Here is a 21917-nt window from a genome sequence, read left to right on the forward strand (position 1 = left end):
AATAAACCAAAACCAGACTTAGTAGGGCTATGAACATTAACTTTTCATTCACAGATAAATTTGGGCCCATAGTTGCATACTTTTATGTTGGTGTAGCTCACTGCAACTTAGTTATTCCCTTCATCCAATCACATTTCTAATATTTCTTCTCGTTAGTTCCTTTTTTAAAGGAGTTTTCCTGGAAAAACTGCTAGTTATGTATTTAACTTTATATGTGGGAGGTTTTTTGTTTGTTTCATAATACTTGGGTCCTCTCACGTCACTATTCTTATTGCCACATCAGGCTTGGGTAACAGCGTAATTGTACTTCCAAAACTAACTTCCCCTGTCTGCCCTTTAAAATATAAGTGGCTGGTTATTCATGAGATGGAAAAGACTAATAAGAAGAGCATTTACTCAATATCACAAGAATTTGTGAACTCTGGTGAAAAGGCAGCACAAACTGTAAGAGAATTTAGTATTCAGTTGCACATTTTACGTTGCAGTTCCACCAGCTACTACCAGAAGCTGCTACCAAAAGGCAAGGCCTCATCCTCCCTTGTACTGGCAATAGCCACACAGATGAGCCAGCTCAGGGGCTTCATTAAGGACTTTCCCTGGTTATTCTCAACCAGGATCAATATCTAGATCTATATCCACTATGTGGCTTATGATCTCTAGTACCGATAAAAAGGTGTGGGCAGAGAGAGGACAAATTGGAGTAAGTTTTTCCTTTCAACAAGAGCCAAGATCTGTTGGATTACAGCGGTTTGCAGGGATAGGGCTTTATTGTTCTGAGCCTGTAAATAAGATTCACGCAGATGGATCACGAGAGCAGACAAATCCAACTCTCACCTCAACTGAATTCATCATATCTCAACACAAACAAGCTCAATTACTCAAGATCGTGTCTCCATTTCAAAGGTAGGCGAAGCCCCTACCAAATCTTAAGAAATACTGAATTACCAAAACTTCCCATAACTCCTCAGAATAGTTAAAAAAAACCAAACAAAAGCCTCAGAGCAACAAAAAAACCCACAAACCAAACCATAAAATCCCACCACACAGACAGGAAGCATTTTCCCTTCTTTATCTGTTCAAGATTAAGTAAACTAGCAGTTTCATACCACATTTCTGAGTATGTGACTCAAACTATTGTTTTAGTTAAGAAGGTATCACAGAGGTATTCATTTCATAATTATTATCCTCTCACATACCAAATATTGTGCTATCAAAAGTGTTCAATATAGGAAGCCTGACAGTTTTTTAATAGTTGCAGAAAATGCATTTCAATTTTGACCTATTTATCCACACCTTCCATGACAATTTCTTCATTAATACCTTGCATTGGCTGTTAAATAACAGGATGTGATTTATCACATGGAATTTCATGCATAAAAACATTGCAAACCATTCTTACCTGCTGCAAGCTGAGAATAAGCGTTTTAGCACACTGGATTTTGTCTATCTGTCTTGTTTTACTCATCGTTTCTTTAATGATATCACCATAGTCATTGTAATACTAGGAAAAATTAAAACAAAAAGTTAACTTCTGATTGCAGTTGAAAACATTACAACTATTGAATTCTTCAGAAAACATCTAGGAGTTGCTATTAAAAAAGAACACTTCGAAAAGTGAACACATCATCAAAACAATACCCTAGAACACCTCCAAAATGATTTTAAAACCTCCAATCAGGAAGAATATATCCACTTCTTTTCATTCTGGTCGTATTACTTTAGAGGCAGACTGACCTATTTATCTTCAAGGCCATGACACATTTGTTAATAACACATGGTCACCCCTTCAGGGTACAAGATTAGAATCTAATCTTTTTAGTAACTCCTGTAACTCTGCTGGGGAGTTTTCTATTTTCTCTGCTGAAAGGAAGCACTTATGGATGGCTTCCTAGCCGTGATTTTTCCAATGAAAACCGTTACCTGTTCAGTTCTTTAAGTATCTGAGGTTCAGTAAGTACCCAATTAGTTTATTTAGAGATTCAAAATACATGTAGGGCACTCAGACAGACAAAAGCGGGCTACTCAAATTTTATTTTTTTAAGGGAATCACCAAGGAGCAAAGATTTATCATGTTCATAAAATGAGAACTCATATTATTGTGCAGCTGTGAGTCCCAGGAGCCACAAACGGGGCTTTTATGTTAAAATAAGATAGAAAGAGGTTATTTGATGACACCAGACATCATGGAGCTGATCTTTGTAAGAAGACTCTCTAAAGGCCTGCTAAACTAATAACTGAATTAAAATTATACCATCCATCAGGATAAGAAAATAGATCTATTAAAAACAATGTAAAAATAATTATCAGGTTTCCTTCCTACCTCCCCACTAGTCACACACTGGAACTATGAAACTCATCTCAGACATTTTTTTCCCTTTTTTATGGAAAAAGAACTTTTAAAGGCCTACAAACTACCAACTCTGGAGTTTTGAATTCTTCACATTTTCAATCAGTTATCTTGTAAGGTAAAAAATCAATAGTTATTAAAAAATCCACAGCTCACAGTATCACAGTATCACAGTATGTTAGGGATTGGAAGGGACCTCAAAAGATCATCCAGTCCAATCCCCCTGCTGGAGCAGGAACGCCCAGGTGAGGTCGCACAGGAACATGTCCAGGCGTGTTTTGAATGTCTCCAGAGAAGGAGACTCCACAAGGCCCCTGGGCAGCCTGTTCCAATGCTCCGTCACCCTTACTGAGAAGAAGTTTTTTCTCAAATTTAAGCGGAACCTCTTGTGTTCCAGCTTGAACCCATTACCCCTTGTCCTATCATTTTTTGCCACTGAGAAGAGCCTGGATCCATCCTCATGGCACTCACCCTTTATATATTTATAAACATTAATGAGGTCCCCCCTTAGTCTCCTCTTCTCCAAACTAAAGAGACCCAGCTCCCTCAGCCTTTCTTCATAAGGGAGATGCTCCACTCCCTTAATCATCTTTGTTGCCCTACGCTGGACCCTCTCCAGCAGTTCCCTGTCCTTCTTGAACTGAGGGGCCCAGAACTGGACACAATATTCCAGATGTGGTCTCTACTGTGTTCTAGTAGCTTTACTAAGTCCCACTACTAGGCTTCAGATTTACCTTCATATATTGCTTGAAAATGTCTGCAGCTGTGTTCATTTCCACCACAGTATATACAATGAGCTTACAGAAAGCTGCAAGCAGATTTCTTCTTTTGTGCAATGCTTCGATTTTGCTAGCTTCATCGTCCTGCTGTCCATCTGCAAAGAGTTCAGAACAGGAAAACTGTGAGCCTTTAGTATTTCATATTCAAGCATTTATGTAAAAAGTGATGTAGGCTAACAGTCAGGATTCCGAAAATCAAATATCAATTCTGACAGCAGTGCATCTCATTGCCCGCTGACCAATATCTTTCCCTGATGTAGAGACAAAGATACTTGTGCCTGTTACACCAAACCTTCACCACAATGATCCTCCATGTCCCCAAAACATAAATGCTTTAATTGGCTGCTGACACCTACAAGACAAACCTACCTCTGTGCCCACAAACACCTCTCAATGCCAGAAAAGCAAAAACAAACAAAAAAAGCACAGGGAAACAAATACCTTAGTTAGAAGGCAAATAATATCAAGGAAACGTAAGTTTTGTACAAACCTGCACTGTTATTATCATCATCCTGATCAATGAAGACATGATCCAAAATAAAACTGAGTAGTTCAGATTGCAATGAAGAATCAGGAGTGTAAACAAGTGGCTCCAACATGTCACGTCCTCCTGTCATAATCTGATGACTGAAGATCATCAACACATCACAGAGAATTGTGAAAGCCTGTTAAAAAGAAACCTTAGTAAATACTTGCTCAGAAACTGGATTTTATTTAGAATAATATATTTCCACTTAACTATTTAGAGCTTAATGGTACACACAGGCCACTTAAAGTCCTAATGAGCCACAGGCCAGCTGGAAGTCAAAATGTGCAGCGTTCCCTATGGGAGGCTGCTGTATGAAGACTGGGTCTCCAAATAAAAATATTGCACAGATGAAGCCAACCAAATATCAACATTGTGAGATTAAAACTCAACGAGCCTGAAACTCCCAGATTGTGCTGACAGTTACTACATTAGGTCACTAGAGAATTTTATGGACACCAACCATAGTAGAGTTGCCTTTTTTCTTTCCCTTTTTTAAAATTGTTTTGATCACATTTGTAAAACATCTAATAGATGAGGGCATTCAATCCCTTTAAATCCTGATGTCTTGCTTCCAAAAGAACAACTACCTCTTCCTTTTGTTTGCTAACTGGTGCATCTGACATTAGATTTAAAATGCCTGTTCTCCGCCTCCCCAGAAAGATCCCATGTATCGGTACCCAGACCGACATCCTTCACACCAACAGACCAAGGCACCACACTGCTCGGTGCTGCACCTCCTCTCTTTGACTCTAACCTCTTAAGTACTTCCAATTTTAATGAACAGATCTGTTCTCTAATTCTTCAAAGCACATATTACTAATTTCCTGATCACAAAAATCCATATGCTCCTGTGAAGTTCCGTGTGCCCTTTCACGCAATGAGGGAAGGGAAGAGGAGCCGTGGCTACTGTGCCCTGCGTTACCAAGGCACTTGTAGTTTCTCGAGCATTCCACAGCCTTTTAGAGAGACCTGCTCAGAGCTTCAGTAACTTTTGTTACTCACCCTTTCACACCCTGCACCTTGTGATTTTTGACACTGGATTGCTCTCTGACATAAAACATGCCTATTCAGTTCCAGGAATACTCTTGTCATAGCAAGAGTTTGAAAAGCTGCAGTTGTGCAACTCAGACGACTAGATTTTCTACTTCAAGCTCAACCACGTTATTACTGCCTTTAGCAGCAAAACCACTCTGGCTACTTATTTGAGTGAAAAACACACTCAGAAGACAGACTGGCCCTTCCCCCATAGAGAAGTACTTGAAGGTTATTAAAGGCATTTACTTTGAATTAATCCTCCTATCAGTAACCTGTGCTCTTCGCTGGAATCTGAAACTCCTGTGAGCATCCTGGCTAGAGAAGTGTTTGACTGCACACTGGGAGAGATTCAGCCTCTACAGTTTAACCTCTTTCTCTGACCCTGCTACCGTCAGAACTCAAGTATTTCCCAAGATGATGTCTCAGCTCTTCTTGAACTTCCATCTAAAGCTCTCCCCCACAAGGGATAACTGTATGAGAGACTGACGATGAAACCAGTAAAGTGACAGCTGTTCACATCTTTACTGAGCAGTACATCATTGGCAAGGCTTCCAAGCACTTACTAGAATAGTCTCCAAATATCTCTCAACAATGCTGTTACCAATTGATCGGCATCTGACTGTACCTAAGGGTGACAATAAAAAAACCCCACTTCCCAACAACAAAATCCCCTATGTTAGAGTGCATACATGTGCATGCAAAAATACATTCACTCTTATGTTAAGGACCCATTGTTTTTCTCCTGATTCAGATCCTCCAAAATCCTGGGAACTCTGCAGAACTAAGGAATATATTGTGCATGCAGCATCAAGCTGAAGGGGAACAGAGAAGTTACCCCTGTATGTCCTCACAGGTTTACAGCAAGAGGAGGAAAGTTGTCTTCACAGTTCTTCAGAAGATGGCCACATTTAAACCATAGTACAAATGTGGGAATGTAAAAGCATTCAAAGATAGAACTAAAAATTACAACTTCTCTCTTTTCAATAGCTGTCCTTAGGTCTTGAAGCTCTGAGTCCATGAACCCACAACCAGCTCCACCGGCGGCATGTGTCATGACCACAGGGTAAGCAAGAGCTTTGAAATGGAGCTCCCCCACCTCACTTGCAAACCAGAAGAGGCTTCTACCATGAGTCTGCCCAGTCATGGTTTAAAGAAACAAACAAAAAACCCCTTCGAATAAAAGTTTATGCTGCCTAAGATGACTAGAAAGAACCAATCCTGAAATCCTACCTAATTTGCCTAAAGCAAGGCAAGCATACCAGTACAGTATGTATTCAGACTGCAAGGGTATTCAGCCTAAACATCTAAGATGCATCACATTCCCACTTAAGTGCTAAAAATATTAGCAAGGGGAACTTTTCAGCTGCTTTAGAAGTTTAATATTAGCAAACGACAAGGAGAAACAACAGTCACTGACCTGTTCCTTAACAGCAGTGTTTACATTTGTCAGGTAGTGTTGGCAGATTTGACAGAACACTCTCATCTGCTTCTTTAGACGCAGAAGATCCTCCTGTAAAGAGAAGGATTTCATGTAAATCTTATTTCAATTGTACATTTAGTGTACACATGTCCACAGAGCTATGCACCACAGGTCTCATGTGTAGTTGTAATGTTCAAGTCTACTGCATTATTTTAAAATCATTATTACAAATAAAATCAGCAAAAAGCAATTTCCTCAGTTTTGTCGTGCTGTGTACCGCAAAAAGAAATGGAAGTTTGCAAGAAAACCGTGAAGTAACAACACTAAAAAAACTACAAACAAACAAAAAACCAAACAAACACCTAAGAAACACCACCAATGTCCCCCCACCCCACACCAACTCAGAGCAAAAGCATCTTGTCTTTTCAATTTCTGTATTTTCAAGCCAGAGGACAGATTTTAGGAAGCTGCTTGTAACTAAACCAGACATGGCTGCACGGTATTTTTTTAAACTCACTGTTTGAGGATAACGTAAAATGTCAGACAAGAGTTGGGGTTTTCTTCCCCTCTTCCAACGAAAAACAAAAAAGTAGCTCTGTAAGTATTGCAATTACTTCCACAAAAGTAGGTTATTGAGCAAATAAAGTATCAAACTGGCACAAGTACCATCCCCATGTGCAGCACAGTTGGTGTTACTCAATCACAGGAAGATTTTAGCCCATGTAGAACTGGGGAAAATGTATTAGAAAAGACCAACTGTGTAACCAGCATCAGTCCAGACAAAGAAGAACTACCTGAGAGAAGCCTGAAAGCTTTCCATGGAATCCAAACCAAAGCAAGTCTCTCCCTTCAACAACACAGGTAACACTTTGGTACAATGCGTCATTTAATCTCAACAGGAATTACAAAAGCAAAGCTACTTCTTGACTATGAGTTTAAGTATAATATGATTTTGGAACACTTTAACCACATATAAAACCTTTTCTCTCAACATTCTCCATTCAGATTACTATACTGATATTAAGAGAATTACACATGGGAATGTTTTCTTTCCTTTGCACAGAATTACTCATTTAAATTTTAATAAAACCAAACTATTTATGTAGTCTTTTATTTTAGCGGCATATATTATGAAGCTAATTCCCATCCAGTCAACCTGCTCACAAATAGCAGGCAGCTAGCAGTTCATTTGGTCACTGAACAAAAAACCCCCAAACTTTAGGCACAGCACATTTCTTTCACTTTTGTTTCTGTGCTTCAGCTTCTTTGCTGTTACATTCCATCGGCATTGAACAGAAATCAATGGAACTTCTGTACGCACCTGGTATATTTGGTAGAAGACAAGCAGTTAAATATAATAACATCATCGTGGTTCAGAAGTTAAACCTATGAGAGCTTTAATTTACCAAATTTTATGACAGCAGCAGAAAACGGTCTCAAAAAAGGACCACTTTTCAAATAAGTTCTTTTCATCCCTGCTGAAAGTATTACAGATTATATTTTACTGCAAAATAGCTAAATTAATCTTCATTTCCAACTTAGCTTCAGCATTTAGCTCAGCTTCTGCCATCAGGCTTATGATAAAGCTTTAATGGCTATTACAAAAAATCCTGACTGCTGTTTACCCTTTCAAACGCAGGCTAACAAAGCCTCCAAAAACTTCACTCAACGTAAGTGCTTCTCAACAATCTATGTATCCACTTCATAGCCGATATTTTCGGTTTTGGAAATGCTAAAAGCCATTAAAACCTAGATGGTAAACTCGTTAGCCAGCCGGTATTGAAGAAGTTCACATTTATTTAACAGATCTTCAGATTTGTAATGACTCAATCAGTACGGCTGCAATTATTCACTGCATTCTCAACATGAGAGAAAGAAGAAAACAACAACCAAATAAAAAACAAAACAAAAAAGAGAAAAGAAAGAAAGAAACCAACCCCCCCAGGATCTCACAAAGGTGTTCTTTGTTATAAAAAACATGAGTACAAATGACACAGCTTCTCCAGCCCTCTATCTATCAGAAGCTCATACTACCACAACCTAAAATAAAGGAAAAAGAATATTATACATGCTGACATTAATTTATTGTAATAATGGATTGTTAATTACAAATTACAATTTATTGGTTATAAATTATATTGTGAGTTCTTGTTTTCTTCCTAGTAACTTACAACAGATGCCTTCAACTTCTTTTTTTAAAAATTAATTATAAGTATGGCAATTAGAGTGTCTAAAAAACCTGAAGAATGTACTTATTTCACCTCTGCCATATAAAGGGTGTGTTATCAGTAACTCCAACAACAAAGTGCAACTCCAGTGTGTATTTCTGATTAAGAGAGCACGAAATGCATCCTCCTGAGAGGACTGCAGAAGGCTTCCGCAGAAAGTATGTTTGATTCTTATTTTTTTTTAAAGAAATGGAACTGTTTCCGCACTTAGGAACTCAGTTCTAACCTGCTAGCCTTTCATAAGCCACTTTCCTTAGGCAGGTCACACAGCAAACCGGCTCCTCCCCCTCTCTAGGCAATGCTGGCCAGTGGACACAAGAAACCTTAATCCTTCCTCCAAGACTTTTCAAGAAGTGAAATTAGAAAGATGACATTTGCCAGAGCTTTGCCCTTCATGATTACTATACATAGAACCAGAACAGGCCCTCTCATTATTCCCTGAGAGAGCCTGAAATTTAACTTAATCTTTCCATGTCTTTATTTAACAACACATTTAAAAGACTGATGAAGAGCAAAGTATGATTGCAACATACTGAGCACTGAAAACGTTACAATAGTGTGCAAATTCTTATATGTCATGGACTTGTCGCTGATACTTCAGTTTGCAAACAAATTCAAACCCACTACTTGAGTAGTAATACTAACTATGCTGTATTTTATAACTGGAGTATCTATAAACTCCTTAGCATTCTCACTGTGCCAGTCCAATAGGTATTGCATTTATTTACTCCAATTACTTTAAGACTCTGTCAAATTAAACAAAATATTGATATTTAAATAATAAAAAACATAACAATTTTGAGAAATAGTGGGTTTAAAAGTCAAGCAACTACTACTACTAAACCTAGGAAATCTGTAGAACTTAAGTGCATATTTAGGCAGGTATCGGCATAAAAAGATCTTAGGCTTAATTCCATCACAGTTCCCACCTGATGCCACTGTAGGCACATACCAATATTTATTTGCTAACACAACTGGAACAAGGCATACCTTTGTGGAACTGCTTTCAGAGACTTTTGCCAGCTGCCACAGGATCACATAATGAGTACACTGCAGTGCGTGAATGACAATCTGAAATCAAAAGGAAAAACGCATTAGATGACAAAGGCCAACAAAAGACAGCAACAAAAGCTATTTCTTGTTGTACTTAAAGAACACATTTTTAACTACAGACCTGTTCTGGCATGTCTCCATTTTCAATGCCAGTTTTCAGTAACTTGTAGTTGCAGCCAAACAAGTCCCATCTTGATAGGTCATGAGCACTGGAAGCATTAGAAATGAAGCAAAGATGTAATTCAACTAATACTGCTTCTGCAATTTGATGTTAAGAACTACTAAAAGCTTAACTGGTCTAAAAAAAATCCCAAACAAACAAAACCCACACTCAAAACATCACAACACACCAAACACACACCCTCTCCCCCAAAAAAATCCAACAAAAATACACCCCCAAAAAAACACAACGCAAAATAAAAAAACCTCTCCAAATATTTCAGTTCTGTATATATTCCTTCATATATTCAAAATGTGTCATGTTCTGCACAACTCTTATTCACACTAAACAAAAATCCCTTCTAAGTTGCTTTACAAAGTTAACAAATTAAAAACAAATAAAAATAATTCTCCCACACCACAAGCCCTGAATGAACGATGTGTGCGGAAACCTACTTACTTGTGAAAAGCAGTGATTCTCTTCAGTGTTGACAAGACTTGATATGCATCATCTTCATCAGGTTCCTCCCCCTATTTAGTAATCATACAGGAAGATATCACAAGTGATGTATGGTGCGCAAACTAGGGAACTTAAGATTTTATTATTATTATTATTATTATTTTAAAAAGAACCCCAAAACACCTCTCCCCAAGAGAGAGAATTATATCTAGATTATTTATGATTGACACTTTTGTTTGCAGAAGAGTTTGAGAGAGAAGGTAGCAGTTCCTGGTTAGAAACAGTCAGCAGCACAAGGACAAATAGGGCAGGAGGGAAAAAGAAAAAAAAGGAAAAAAGTCTATTATTGTAGGTGTCTCAATTTTCTCTGAAGAATCCAGCAGAGGCCACTCTCAGACAATAGATACTGGACTAGATGGGCTACATACAGGTCACTACCTCAATCTTACTTTAATCACAGAAAAAAAAAAAGTCTTTGAGAGAGGTAAGGGAAGTGTTTTGTGCTAATTTTCCCACCAGTTCTGAGCAACTTGCACTTGGAGAAAGGAATAACAAAGAAAGGGTCCAAAAAGTGTCTATTGAAGTACACAGGATCAACTATCTAAGGTCACAGAAACTCCTCCTCAGTATATCACAGCCACTCCAAGTCCAATGCTTCTTACGGTTCTGCAGTTGCACAACCTTATCACAGCACTACAGATTTCAACACTTGCAGAGCATTTGCCATTTTCCTCCAAGGCCACTGCCTGACATTCCATTTCCTTGCTTTACCTCTCACTCTTTTTCTCACAAAGGGGGAAATAAATGTATTACTAGGCACATTTCTTAGGTAGTCCACATATGTCTCACGTTTTTAGAGTGGAGTCCCAGCTCAGGCCAATAAGCAAGAGGAATGGGAGCAAAGCTTGTTAAGTCTACATCTGAAGTGTTGATAATTAAGTTCTCAAACAGACTCTTCTCATCCTCCTTATCACAGATGGGAAGAGAAGAAACAAGTTTTGTCTGAATGTCTGAGATCCCACATAGTAAAGTACTGTATCAGAAAATTCTCACCCTTCAGATTAGAACAGTGTGGGAACAAAGTGATTTTTAAACTATTAACTGCATCTGCTTGCGTTCAGAAAGGAAGAGGATTCTGGAGATTTTGATAACTACCAATAGCAATATGCAATCAAAGACTAGCAAGGCTTGTACATCTGAAGAGAATCCTAGTGGAATTGCAATGCTACATCTCTCGAAAACACAAGCTTCAAAAACAAAAGGTGAAAAGTTTATGCAATTCCATAGTTTATCTGAAACTTATCTCAAATTCCCAAAAGACACTTGTCAAAAGGAGATTAAAGACTCTCTGTCCTAATATAAAAGAACAGTCTGAGTTCATATAATCACAGCAATGACTCTGTTGTGTTTCTGTTGTGCTTAACAGCTTTGAAAGTCAGAGCAAAGTTCCCATTCCTAACACCCTGACTTATATAAGAAGACAAAAACATACTGCAAATATTTACAGAGGCAGGAAAAGCTGATCGTGCACATTGAAATACCTCTTGCAGGAAGTCTTCGAGAAGTCGATTAAACTTGTCTGCCAGTTCATCTATTAACTGACTTCTTGCAATGTCAACCCTGTTAAAGATTGTGAATTCTTCATTACAGAGAGCGTGGTATGTTTTTGAACAGGCTTCTAAAACATCTATGTCTGTGTGCTTCTCCACAATATCCCGGATTTGTCGCAGTAAGGCATCCAAATGCTACAAGAAAGATGAGTGGGGGAAAGAAAGAAAAAAAAAAAGAATTCATATGTATATATATATATACACACACACAAATATATATACATACACACACACATTTTTAATAGACCTTAAGGAATTTTAAAAGATAAATTCAACGTATTACATTTGTAGCTATGATAAGGAACACAAAACACTTCTAGAAAGCTGGTAAAGCTTCTGAGTGAAATAAAAAGCTATTTGGCAAAATTTAAGTAGGAGCCTCCTCTCCACCTGAGCTGTTCACTGCTGCTCCATCACTGCTAGGCTATGCTGTCAACTCTACATGTTTTTATCTTATTGACCCTAATGATTTCCAGCTACGTCCTTCACAATACCACAAAATAGCGCACGTGAGAAGGGGAAAATAGAGATGAGCTTACACCAACTTCATCACCACAGCAGGTAAAGTGAGAGCAGTAACTACATAATTTGTGGTCTAGTAGTCTTGCCCTTTTTCATGCAATTAAGTTGGTGGTTTATTAGTTTTGCTGACCAGAAAAAGAAAACTTATTGAACTATTTCTACAAGCTTTGTCTGTCAGGCAGCATACCTCAAACATGACCACAACTCATCAATAAATGCTCTCACATAAAGTTCATTCAACTGGCAAGATTCCCTGTTAAAACTGGCCAGCCAGGCCTCAAGACAACTCTTTCAGTACAGTTAAGAACTGCAGCCACCCACAGCCCTCAAGTCCGAGTCTCATCTCAATAGGGGTTACCATAAAGTCCAAGTCTCACACAAAACTAATGCATGTACAATGGTGACTGAAATTCAGTGACTAAGTCTAAATTATGGGGTTTCTCCTTTTGTGTTATTGAATGTTACTGTACCTTTTCTAACCGCCCTGTTGTATAAATTTCCAAATCAAAGTACTGTGGCAACTGCAACAAGTTGGTGACCTTTTCTGCATCTACGGAATACTGTAAAATTGACAAGGAAAAAGTTTAAATGAAAAAGTCTTGGAAAAAACAATTCGTTATAGGACAATCAAATATTAATAAAGACTAATAAGAAAAAATGAAGACTTGTGCAAGTCATATAGTTAAATACAGAAACTATACTGTTAACATTTCAACAACAGTCCAAATGGAAATAAACCTACCTTCGCTAGCAACTGAGGAAGTGCCACAGCAAAAAGTTCAGTAATTTTTGTCCTGTCATCCAACTGGGTTTTCTTTTCCTTTGCTGTCAGCACCTGAAATATCGGTATTGTGAGGATTTTACAACTAAAAGTTCTGGTGGAAAGTTTTATTATAATTAATGAAATGACAACTAGGTACACAGACCTTCTAACGTCACTGTAAAATATCACTGTTAAAAAAAAAAAAGCCAATTTAAAAGAAAAAAAATCAGCACTCAAAAAAAACCACTTCAAAGTGACACCTAATACTACTTAGATTATCTTGAAAACAGAAGTGACAATCTAGGACAGGTTTACCTAGATCATCAGAGAAAAGCCAGCTGCTGGGCTGTCCTCCTTCCAAAGAGAATATGAAGTTATATCCCCTTCTCTCATTTTGCTCTTTCAAATAGAAAATAGTTTTAGCTTTCCCAAACATTGATTTTTGTTCTCCTTTCCAATCAATACTTCTTCCAAAATCAATTTTGTATTACCTTTAATAGCAAAAACAAATGCAGCAGTCCAAACTGTACTAAGCATGTGCCGAAGCCCAGGACAAGTGAACTAGCCAGGCAGTCAGATACTGGAGGCTGTGGCGACTGAAGCTGAATTTCTGCATTCAGTCCCTTCAGCAGTCACGGCCGATGACCTTGTCCTTCTCCCCACACTGTCCCCACAGAACCACTGCCACATCTCTAGACAAGTAGCTTTTTGCTTCCTACCCTTTTCCCTGTTCCTCTTCCCACAGGCGGATGACATTCAGCTGCTTGCCGAATTGTACAGAGCATTATTTCAATCAGTGCGCTTTCCTGTCTATCTGTTAAAGCTGAAATTTAAGAAACAGACGTTAACACACAGCTTAAACTTTATTTTTCCGTAAGTGTTAGTATTTAAGGCTCAAAATATGTTTATTTTTTGAAAGAAAAAAAAAAAAAGGCATTTATCTAGGCCAATAGCTCATTTCCAGGGGTGGGGCTGACACAGGGGATAAAGAAGATAAGCACCTTATAAAACAACATAAGAAAATATCTGAAATTGAAGGAATATCACTGGATGAGTCACAGAACAGGATGAAACAAATACCAAGTTTTATAATCATTTTAGTTCCTTTTCATTTTTCAGAGGTCCATTTCAGAGGACCTAAAAATTACAGAATCATGCTGGAGGGTTTGCTTGGTTTTACTGTCATTAAAGAAATGACAGTATTTTTCCATAGGGTAGTTGTGACACTCAATAATGATGCAGTTTCACAAGTAACCTAGTTTCTCCAGTGCCTGAAGTGCAGCCTGAGCCTGTGGAACAACAGGGCAACTGGACACTACATGCAATTCCCTCTCTTTTCTCTCCACCATTGTTCTTCTGTGTTTCAATTCCATACCAGAAGTGATCTCTTTCTACTCCTCCTCACATTTCATAATGACTATTAGTGATTTACTATAGTCATGTAAAAACAGAGAATATATGGGGACTCATAAATGTAAACATCTTATTTCCTTATAAATCAAGACGAAGAAACTGCACAGCAATAAAGAAAGATGGAGAAAAATCTCTTACGTTCTTCTCCATTGAGAGGCTCCTCCAACAGAAGACTGTTCATACATTCCCAGTCCTTCAAGAGGTCTGTTGCACAGTCCCACATGCTGTCCACAAGATAAGCAGCATGTTCATGCAACTAAAATGAGAACAGATTTAGTATTGTTCTTTATCAGCAATAAAATTCATTACAGAACTTGCTATAATACAGTTGTGTTTTTTTTTTTTAAACTTGGGTCCTGTTTGCGGTAAAAACCCAGAAAATTTTGCAAGCTCTCTGGTTCAACAGAAGCATCTTTTCCCCGATTAACTTAAAAAGATTAATCCAGACCAGCTGCTAACAAGAGTAGTGCTACAAGATTTGTCTAAACTTAGGAGATATGGAGGTGGGTATCGTGAGGGGCTGTTTGGTTTGAGGCTTTTTTCCCCTACTCACTCATAAATCACCTACATCACAATTTCTTTCCACCTGTACATGAGCATGAAGAACAACGGAAGAACACTGAGCTGAGCTCACAGCCTGTCTCAACAACGCGTATGGGACAGATCCTTCAAATAATCACAACCACACAAAAATCTTTTAACTCCCAGCTGGCTCAAGTAATAGGAAAATGAGGACGCATTCATGGTTATTAACAAATGAGTGGGGAAAAGAAAAACAATTAAATTAAAAACACACACAAACAAACCAGCACCACTATACACACTACAAAAACAAGGATAACCCTGAAACTCAACTTACTTCACTTTCCAAAAAGAAAAACACTAATGTCTTCACAAGATTAGCATTCGGACTTTGTCTTCCCCTCCTTTTAAGTATTCCATCTTCTTCAGGATCTCTGCGGCTGAAAAGCCTAAAAGAAAAGTTATTTCAGGACAAGCTGTTTCTTCACTGCCTTTGCCACAGTCAATTCAGATCAAAATACTGTTTCTTACAGACACACAATACTTTGCTGCTTGGCTCCATATTTAATTTTGAAAGGAAGCAACTGAGGACAAGTATCATTTGAACAATTTCATATATACTGAGCTGGTAGTTCACTGACTGTTTCCAGTGGAATGTATAATTATAACAAAATAGTTTACGAGCATCAGTGATAACTGCAGGTGCTTGAGGTCCCATGCTCCTCTGTAACAAACTACATTTTCTGAACCTCTACATGAGACTTCAAGCAACAAAGAAATATTGGAAAAAGCTAAAAATACTTTCTGAAAGGACCATATGAGGCAACTTTGGCAGGGAGAAGGAGGGACTACAAATAGGAAAATACTTGTTATGATGCAAGTGCAAGTTCTAGGTACCAAACTACGTGAGCATTTTAAGATGTTTCACGGAACACAGAAAGAACAGGAAAGGCAAAGACAGAGGAAGGGTTTTATTATATTCCCTGTAGGTACAAGCTTTTAAAGGACAGCCTTCAAAACAGCTACATGAACAAGAAGTTAACTATAACTTCCCCATCTTACTTTTTATACAGAAATTCCCCGGCAGCAACTGCTACTGGCCGATGAGCTGAATAAACCAGATGGTAGACGTTTTCACAGTCTTCGGCAGTCAGAACTTCTTCACTACTCCTAAGGGTGGGATGAGAAGGAAAACAGAAAACAAGAGCTGAGTCAGAGTATGAATGCTAGAGAAGGAGATGGAAATAAAGGAAAACGGAAAACTTTTCCTTCAATTTAACATCCTAAAACCCAAAACAAGACATCTTAGTTCCAAAGTTTTCCTAAACGAAAATTAACTGATAAAGTATAAGTGTTTGGTAGGAGGTTATGCTCAAAAGCTCATTATTGTGTAATGTTAAATACATCCTATATTTCTTCAGTTCAATATTCCACAATAGCTTCAAATTATGGAGGTTGAATTCTGAGTTTCCAGCCTTTATGCTTACTTAACTGTGGTAGATAAGTAGCAGCACTGTTCTAGCAAGATTACTTTTGAAATTCTAATTTGTTTAAGTCTAAGATGCATAGGCATTTTCTGAATTCTGTCAAGCTGCTGTCCTTGCCCACAGGTATGAGAAATACTTTTAATATTTGTTGTAGGTCAGATAAGGAGATGTACATGTACTTACTGTAAAACAAGAGTGAGTAATTTTATTGCTTGGACTGCAACATCATATTCTTTGTCAAGAGTCATAGACACAATTCTATCCTAAGAACACAAAACAAAGTATTTTTAAAGAGGAAACAAGTATAATACAACTTTAAAAAAATTCACATGTACTTAAAAATATGAAGTTACACTAACCTTGAACCGACTGGTGAAGAGTTCCAATTTGGAATTCAGTTCTTTATTATAGTAAAGCCCTTGCAAAGCAGTTAGGCATTTGAGTCTTACTTCACCTTGCTAAAATAAAATTAAGAACTGGATTAAAAGTCAAGTATAGGATACAAACGTGATCTTCAAATCAAGCAAGACATGCTTCTTCTGCAGCCTGAGTTATTTCAAAGACAAAAATTAAATGTTGCCAAGATATCCTATACAAACTACTTGTTTATAACAAGCCAACGGCGGGGGGAGGGGGGAGTGCAGAAACCAACACAAAAACCCCCAACATCACACTGCAGTTTGTATCAGTAAGTCAAATAACCTCGTTTCATTCTTTAAAGATGTACTTTAAATGCACAGGATATTTCCAAGTAGAATCCTCTGTGCTTCCTTTCAACATCTGTACCATTAATGACCATCTCTTGTTAGATGAGAATTATCAAGTACAAGATCTGCTTTAGCAGGAACAAGTTTCAAGGTACAGATAGAGAAACACTTTTCAAAGTCCAGGACAACTGACTTGACATGGTTTCTTATCATCCCACTGCCAGAGGTTCCTGGTTTTTGATACCAGACCCATGAACAGCGTGGCATGAGCGAGCATCCTGCGTTTCTTCCACTCCAAATGCAAGAACTGAGACAATGTGCTGACTCAACAGCGAGTCAAGGAGTATTCGTAAACTCCAAGCAGAGGAGAATCTCTAGCTGGCAGGTGGTAAGAGCCTGAGGCACACATCAGCACAAAAGGGGACTTTTCCCATGTTCCTTACAGCTAGCTGAGAATGCCAAGAAGTTTCTTAAGTTGGAAAAACAGAGAAACTGTTAGGCTGTATGACTGGATTATTCCGTGTGAAATGCATTAATTTTAAATAGTTAAGCATTATAAAGTAGAAGTTTGTATCAGCAATAAATGAATAGAAAAAGCCATTTCCTTACAAATAACAGTACCTTAAAAATCTATATATACTCCCTAAAACCATCCAAAAGATTCCAGCCTGTTTTATATATATGTCGAAACACCAGTGCTTCTGAATGATAAGAAAAGCAGGGACTGATTAAAACAATCAAGTGATCAGAACTCAGTCTGGCAAGATCGACAACCAAAACCATGGAGCTGAGCTTCCAGGACCCTGCTCCTTTTCCTCCATGCAGCTTACCTTATCGTGCATAGTCCACCCGACATATTTTAAGTAGCTGTCATTGAGAAAGGCATCACTATACATCTTCATCCATATGCCGATCTCTTCGATACAGATAGCTCTTATTTCAGCAATTGCATCTCTGTGGAGGGAAGTGGGGTAACAGGATCAAACAGATTAATAATTAGAAGTAACTCATCACCAGCTTCCCAAATAAATTAATGCAGCTACAAATTACTTACTAAGAGAAACTTACCGGTATCTATGCACAAAAACACCTTTAAATATTGCATTCATCATGTTTTCTATTTCATCCTGATTTTCCTGAAGCTGCAAGAATGAACAGAGTACATCAACAGTGAGCAGCACCTCTGCAGTCAGACCAGACTCTGCTGATGCTGCCTAAATTAAATTCAGTCAACATTCTTTAAATGTGGCCATTAAATCCTGAAACATTCAGAAATCTGTTTCACGGTACGACATGCTACTATTTAAGGAATTATATCTACAACAGCATATAAATTTTAATAATCCTGACCACCTGAAAACTGTTCTTGAACAGTAACAAAAACATACTGGGTTTCTTCAAGGTCCTTCTTAAGTTAGTTATAAGAAAACTTGATTTAATTTTCTAGTAACATTTTAAGCCTAATGTCCAGCCCAATTTTTTTAGGAATTGTGGAAGAAAGGAAAAAGTATGCGGAAGTACAGTAAGAAGATAAAGACTAAGCATCAGAAGAAAAGGACTAACAAAGCAAAATATGTAACCTGTTCTAGCCCTAAATCTATACCTGCCCACAGCAGCTTCTGAAAGGGTGGGGGTGGGGGGGGGCTGAGTTATAAAAGAACTAAAACCTGAAATCAAACAAACAATGGAATGTTACTTCAAAGCTTGATTTCATTTGGTACAAGAAAAATAAAAAATTGAAACAAAAACTAGAAAGGCTGGTAAGAAATCCTAAAAGCAAATAAACATAAGAGCAATTGAGACTGTAAAAGTCTCCATCACCACCTCACTGCCTTTTCTGTGTCTCTAGGTATTACTTATTCTAGGGCTGGTACTGCACATGCATCCAGCACAACTTCATTTAATAGGAGTTTAAGGGATCAGTCTCAAACTGCAAGAGCTTTGTGAGACGAACACAAAGTCGTTAGTTTATCTCAGTGGTCAAGAAAGTAAAAACGTTTCACAAAACAGCACAAGAGTTGAAGATGTTTCCTTTGATCACCAGAAGGTTATTTCTAACATCTAAACCAAATCGAAACAACAACAAAAACCCCACTCTAGCTCTCCAAAAAATGAAACGTTGAACCTGAGTGAATTAGGGCTTTCAATGAGACAGCACTGTCAGCAATGAATCAGCAAGCCCCTTTTACACAAAAGAAAACAGAAGGAGATTGCATTTTCAACACTGATAGTGTTTTCTGTAGGAGAAAAAAAACCCCTTAAAAGTATTGAAAACACTGACATCATAAAAGCAGTATTTTTCCCCAAGATCGTGGGGTCCTTCTTTAGAAGCCAAAACCAGTTGATATATGGTAATTTTTGTTGCATATTTAAGCTTAGTTTAGGAAACTCGTCAAGAAATACAACAAACAATTTCCTATGACTGATTGCAGTGTCTCTTGGTAACTTCACTACGATGGCACTATCTGGAAATTTTTTAGAAGTCTTCATTTATCTCTTTTTACACAAAACCACACGGTAAGAACCACCTTTCAAAGTAATTAAGTTTTTCAAACATTAAACATTAACAACTTAAAGAATGAAACAGAGGGACTAATAACTAACTTTAAAAACAAACGAACCACCACCAAACCAAAACATTACAGAACAGGATTAATTATTAATTGCTGTTAATCAGCACTCATTCTATGCACGCCAGCTACAGATAGCTGCACTAACCTCCTTTCTTTTCTGTAGTAAGAGTTCCAGCCTATCATTAGCTCGTTTCCCAATTATTTTATTTCGTTCTGCTTCGTACTGTCGTTGTGTATTGTCCATGTTAATACTAAGGTTTAACGCCACATTCACTAAAGCTGTCATCAACTTCATGGCTGCAAACAAATGAAAAGAATAAGGATTATTTAAAAGGTTACTTGAACAAAGAAAAATGATAAACAAAAATCTTGACATCTTCCCTTAACCCTTTCTGTATTTACAAAAATATATTCAGTGTAAATTTACATAAAATTTAGCAATGTTTTACTAAGCAGCGCAGCATTACTTGTCAACACAACAGATGGAACACTGACATGTTCTTTTCTTTCTGTCAGTTTTTTAATACTATCAGCATTATTGTTGAATTGAGACATTGGATACGCTTCTGTCCAAAAATGGTGGAATGGAAGATTCAGAAACACAGCCCAGGAAATATTAAAAAGGGCTGCATCATTAGAATCAGTTAGACTGATATCACAAAATCATTCAACCTCAAACATACAAGTTTCTTTCTTCAAAAGGAAACGTCTTGCACGACCAATGCCACCATATCACATCATTCTTTCCTCCTCTATTATACTTTTAATAAGGGGCAGATTTTTTTTTTTTTTTTTTTAAATATTCCTTTATTTGCAGAAGCAGGGAAAAGACTAACCGTTCGGAAGCCAGAGAACTAACCAAATCGTAAAATACACTTGGGTGGGATTTTTGGTGTGCTTTTATTTCTGAATGGACCCTGTTAAAAGGGGTGCAGACGAACATGCCCATTGCACAAAACAGGAGGCGGTCGACAGCGTACTTGCCTTTCTGATGCACTTTGGTAACAACAAGGCCTGAACGGGCTTGTCTTGGCAGAGCACACATACAACACTACGCTAGCGGTACGCGCTGAATAAAGTCGATGAGTTAGGCATAAAAACATGCAGATACATCAAAATATCCTCATACACTCTGATCTCCAAGGATATCCAAATGAACAAGTCTGAGCTAATCATAGAAGCCAAAATTACTGCCAATAACAGGAAATATGGACACAAGGATTTTGTTGGCTGTCTCAATCCCATACAGAACACAATCTTCAAGAATACAAACTAATCTCATATGAAACGCACAAGTAATTACAGAAAATCAACAGAATTTACTACTGATGTGAACAAATGCAAACAGACTATTAATAAAAATCATTCTGTGTGACAGAAATTAACATTCAACAGGGCAACTTCTATGCAGATACAACTGAAATTTTTTAAAGTAGTAAATCTTGTTTTTTTTAAGAACTAAAATCTGTATTAGCCATATGGTACAACAGTCAAATTGATGACAGGGGAGGATCAGTATATTCTCCTGCAATAAAGGGGTTTGTTTGTGTCTCCACGACACAGGCCTGGGCCAGCGGGAGCCTGGCAGCAGCGGCCTGACGCGCAGTGTGCCCACAGGCACGCCAGGGCCCAGCCATGAAACACCACAGCTGCCCGGCCACAACTGAAGGGAGCTGCAAAGCGGCCAGTGAAGCTAACAACCACCACCTCCAGCCTGGCAAAAACTCCACGTATATTGTCAAAATTCACCTAGCTCAGACTGAAATTGCTACAGCAAAGTGGAGCGCTGCGCAATGCCAGCTGAGGCCCTTCTTCGGACATCAACGCAGCTTTAGCACCTCCTTATCCAAGAAGCTTTTACCTTTTGTGCATATAATGACAAATTTATTTTAAACGCTCCATACTCATAAGGGATTTCTTCATAATTTAACAAATTAAAAAAAAAAATCATGTAAAAACCACAATTACTTAAAATCACACAGAAATTCAGCAACTGTATCACTGATGAGGCATTCTTTAAAATTATTTCTAACGCAATGAATGGAAATGCTGCTTTCAACTACATTGTGCCATGGCTTCAATATACACCATCACTTTTGCATTCAATCTGAAATATGACTCCTGTTTGACTTATTGCAGAGTATAAATAGGTTGAACTGCATTTGAGGATAAAAAGATACCTACACCTTTATTATGACCAAAGACAAACTAAGAGAATCAACTGAAAAGTTTCCTTCTATTTATTTTTTTACTAGACTTAATTAAGTACTAGAGAGCTGGTAAAGAATGCTTTAAAGCAATGCTGTGTTC

The 21917-nt window shown here is 37.8% G+C and overlaps 1 protein-coding gene across 6 annotated transcripts in view; it reads right to left on the reverse strand.

Annotated features, from left to right (window-relative positions):
• Window positions 1–21917, reverse strand: part of STAG2 (STAG2 cohesin complex component) — a 76602-nt gene that overhangs the window by 10103 nt on the left and 44582 nt on the right. For all 6 annotated transcript variants that reach the window (XM_065077960.1, XM_065077957.1, XM_065077958.1 and 3 more), the window contains exons 8-26: window positions 19753–19904; window positions 18103–18176; window positions 17865–17988; window positions 16687–16785; window positions 16511–16590; window positions 15903–16010; window positions 15178–15289; window positions 14457–14574; window positions 13625–13728; window positions 12885–12977; window positions 12613–12702; window positions 11552–11755; window positions 10011–10081; window positions 9513–9600; window positions 9329–9409; window positions 6108–6200; window positions 3617–3791; window positions 3082–3221; window positions 1400–1501 (exon numbers count right to left, since the gene is read on the reverse strand). In XM_065077960.1, coding sequence (XP_064934032.1) covers window positions 1400–1501; window positions 3082–3221; window positions 3617–3791; window positions 6108–6200; window positions 9329–9409; window positions 9513–9600; window positions 10011–10081; window positions 11552–11755; window positions 12613–12702; window positions 12885–12977; window positions 13625–13728; window positions 14457–14574; window positions 15178–15289; window positions 15903–16010; window positions 16511–16590; window positions 16687–16785; window positions 17865–17988; window positions 18103–18176; window positions 19753–19904 — 2108 coding nt within the window. The remainder of the gene's footprint in view (window positions 1–1399; window positions 1502–3081; window positions 3222–3616; window positions 3792–6107; window positions 6201–9328; window positions 9410–9512; window positions 9601–10010; window positions 10082–11551; window positions 11756–12612; window positions 12703–12884; window positions 12978–13624; window positions 13729–14456; window positions 14575–15177; window positions 15290–15902; window positions 16011–16510; window positions 16591–16686; window positions 16786–17864; window positions 17989–18102; window positions 18177–19752; window positions 19905–21917) is intronic.

The sequence above is a fragment of the Columba livia genome, chromosome 12 (genome assembly GCF_036013475.1).
Source record: "Columba livia isolate bColLiv1 breed racing homer chromosome 12, bColLiv1.pat.W.v2, whole genome shotgun sequence".
In the NCBI taxonomy this organism is placed as follows: Eukaryota; Metazoa; Chordata; class Aves; order Columbiformes; family Columbidae; genus Columba; species Columba livia.